Here is a 3,525-nt window from a genome sequence, read left to right as displayed (position 1 = left end):
AACTGTACTGTGGGTGAGAACAGAGTGAAAGAGGATGGTGGTGATAGGCAGTAAGTAGGAACAGAGAAGGAGAAGAGGAACAGAGAACAAGTGGGTGTGATGGGAAGTTATTTGGTAATTGAGACAGCAGAATGGGGCCATCGAGTGACCAGTAAGACCTTTGTTTGTCACCAACACACTGCCACATCCCACACAAATCCACATAAGCAACTTGATGTGCTGACAGGCCAAAAATTAAAATAAGAACTATCGACTGTTTTGGTTAGTGTTATGGTCTGAATTGTGTCCTCCAAAAAGATCCCTTGAAGTCCTAACCCCAGAACCTCAGAATGTAAGCTTATTTGGAAATAAGGTCATTGGTGATGTAATTGGTTAACAAGGAGTCATACTGGAGTGGGGTAGAGCTTATCTAATACATCTGGTGTCCTTATAAGAAGATGAGGTGACCATGGAGACAGAGAGGGGAGTGGTACAGCTGCAAGTCAAGAAATGCCAGAAGGAGACCAGGAAGGACCCTCTTTATAAATCCTTAGAGAAACAGGGCCCTGCTGACACCTGGATCTCAGACTTCAGCCTCCAGAACTGTGAGACAGTACATTTCTGTTGTTTTAAGCGCCCCTGTGTGCGGTACTTTGTAATGCAGCCCTAGGAAATGAGTGCAGTTGTAAAACATAATTCTGAATGGTAGGGTCAATGTTATATTTCTCAGTGTTTTGAAATTTTTCTTAAGGAACTTTTATGATTTTTCATTTAATTTTCTTGTGCTGTCATCTGGGACCAGGATGAGGTGAGTGAGACCCTCTCCTCTGCTGCAAAATTTAAGAGGCTGCCCCCACCCTCAGTAATTGAGGGAAATAACATTCTGAGGAGGCAATATTGTAAAAGATTAAAATGAAAGAAAAATACCATGTTTAACAAAATATCAAAAATTTAAATACACAATCAGTAGTATTGATTTTTTCTTTTGCCTCAGTATGGCCTGGCATGGCACTGCTGTCAACATCGGAATAACACAAGTTAAGTTTAGAAATGCATATAATGAAGGACACAGAGGCAAACATATCCCCATACAAAAAGCACTATATTTTATTTTTATCTCAGGCAGACAACAAAAGAGAGGATGAAACAGCAGCAAGATGACTTGGGTTGAATTCCCTTTTCTCTATGTGAGAACTCAGACAGCAGAAGAAAGACCAGGTCAGCGAGCAGGTAACAATGTGAGCCCAGTGAAGCATCTTTCAAATATGAAATCTGCATAAAAGAAGACAAGCAGCTATCATCCCAGTAGTGAAGGGAATTAGATCCTTTAGCCTTTACCACATGACAGTAAATGACAGTAAAATTATTTAGTCATGTAAATGAGGGTTTATTTCTGGGCTCTCTATTTTATTATTTTATCCCACTGGTCTATATATCTGTCTTTATACTGATACCACATTTTTTTGATAAGTGTAATTTTTGCAGTAAGTTTTGAAATCAGAAAGTGTGTGACTCCACATGAATTTTAGGATGGAATGTTCTATGTCTGCAAAAACATCATTGGGATTTTGATAGGAATTACATTGGATCTGTAGATCATGTTGGGTAGTAGTAAACCATCTTTTTTTTTTCTTTTTTCTTTTTTTTTCTGGATATGTTGTTAGTTTTTAATAAATAGAAACCACATCACTTCATTTGTTACAGTGAGTAAGACATGGGAGGTAACCATGCCTGAGGGCCCCAGAAAGCTTTTTCATCCACCAAGCGACAGAAAGGACAAGCACCTTGACCACCAAAGCCTTTGGTTCACTTCTTCTTTGGATCTCTGTTCTCCCACCACATCAGCCTGCTGCTTCCAGAATGGAACTTTGCCTTCGATTGGGTCCTAGTTGGGAGGCTAGTCTATCAGTTTGTCTGAATAACAGAACGGAGTTCCCTAACTTAGCTGAGGAACCTGGACAAGTCTTCTTTGATCTCAGCCTCATCCCAAGGCCCATGAATGTTTTCTTTAAAAAGCTGTAGGCGAATGAGGTAAAAAGGGCAGAGGCAGGAGATAGACACCAGCAGAAGGGCAAAGAGGGTGGCTCCCACCGCACTAATGGACAACAGGCCCCCCAAGGCTGAGAATGCAAAGAGCAACGTGACTCCCACGTAGCAGCGGGGAGTACATGCCTTCAGTTTCTTCTGTAACATGGGCCACAGGGCAAAAATCTGGATGGCAAATGTCACCATGATGAAGGCATGCAGGGTCCGGGGCAGGCGTGAGGCCAGGCAGACAGAAGCAAAGATGGCCATATTCAAGGACAGGGTGCTGGACACAATGGCAGCATTGGCCCCATAGTCGAAGAAGATGAGGTGGCCTAAGAGCATAAAGACTGACATGGCGTAGATGGTGTCCGTGCTGACAGACTCTGTCAGGGTCTTCAGCACGGGCGAGAAACCGTATGTGAAAGTAATAAAGACCAGGGTGCTCTTGAGGTCAGCCCACCGGGTCCGCCCACTCTTCCTCCGTCCTTCACCTCCATCAAGGAGATCGAACAAAACATAGCCAGTCAGTGACAAAGCCAGGCCAGTCCCTAAAAGCCAGTGAGGGGCCAGAAGACCCTCGTCCATATACCACCAGATGACCCCAAAAACGCAGACGCTGCACAGCTGCTGTATCACCACGCTGGATTCAAATACCACAGCCCAGTACTGGTATTTCCGGGCATGGATGTTCTTCCGGAGCTCTTCCAGGAACCGCTGGTCCACGTAGTTATCGGGAAAGGGCTGTCGCTCATATAAGACTTTCTGCCACCTGATCTCTGTGGTGTTAGGTACGGGTTGGGCACACATCATCCTTCCCCTCGGCCTCAGGCCAGTTCAATTTCCCATGCAGAAGTCCATGTGGTTCTTGTTCTTTATAAAGTCTCGAAATAAGACCTCTCCGGAAATCCCATGCTGTGTTGCGGTTGATATTGTGCCGACCCTCCCTTGTTCTCAAAGGCTGCAACCCAGGCAAGGCCTGCAAGAGGAGTTTCTTCTCTGAGGCAGAACAACACAGCCAAGTTCCTGCCCGCCTGCTCGTAGGGAAGCGCGGCCGGGGGACCGACGCCCCAGTAGTAAACCATCTTAACAATATTAAGATTTCCAGTCTATGAACACAGATTGTTTTTTCATTTACTTGTGAATTCTTGAATTTCTTTTAGCAATGTTTTGTAGTTTTCAGCATATAAGTGTTTGGCCTCCTAGGTTAAGTTTATTCCTAAGCATTTTATCCTTTCCAGTGCTATTATGAATTGTTTTCTTAATTTCCTTTTGGGATTTTTTATTGTTAGTGTATAGAAACAACTAATTTTTGTTGTTCATTTTGGACCTTGCAATTTTGCGGAGTTCATTTATTGGTTCTAATGGATTTTTTATTTTTTTATTTCTTTTTTACATATAAGAACATTGTTGTCTTTGAACAAAGATATTGTTACTTTTTCCAATTTGGATGCCCTTTTCCCCCCCTCTTGACTAATTGGCCTGGTTAAGATTCTGAGTACTATGTTGAACAGAGGTGAC

At 43.1% G+C, this 3,525-nt stretch overlaps 1 protein-coding gene across 1 annotated transcript; it reads right to left on the bottom strand.

The window, feature by feature from the left end:
- Positions 1-1,632: 1,632 nt before the first annotated feature.
- On the bottom strand, positions 1,633-3,058 carry LOC118677290 (phosphatidylinositol N-acetylglucosaminyltransferase subunit C-like). Its single transcript, XM_036352325.1, has one exon. The coding sequence runs from the start codon at positions 2,815-2,817 to the stop codon at positions 1,921-1,923; it is 897 nt and encodes a 298-aa protein (XP_036208218.1). The 5' UTR covers positions 2,818-3,058; the 3' UTR covers positions 1,633-1,920.
- Positions 3,059-3,525: the final 467 nt, after the last annotated feature.

This window comes from Myotis myotis, unplaced genomic scaffold (genome assembly GCF_014108235.1).
Source record: "Myotis myotis isolate mMyoMyo1 unplaced genomic scaffold, mMyoMyo1.p scaffold_m19_p_2, whole genome shotgun sequence".
Lineage (NCBI taxonomy): Eukaryota > Metazoa > Chordata > Mammalia > Chiroptera > Vespertilionidae > Myotis > Myotis myotis.
This window is presented reverse-complemented; position numbering and strand designations above follow the sequence as displayed.

Coding starts and splice junctions, on each gene's coding strand:
- LOC118677290 (XM_036352325.1), bottom strand. CDS start 2,817: ATGATGTGTGCCCAACCCGTACCTAACACCACAGAGATCAGGTGGCAG.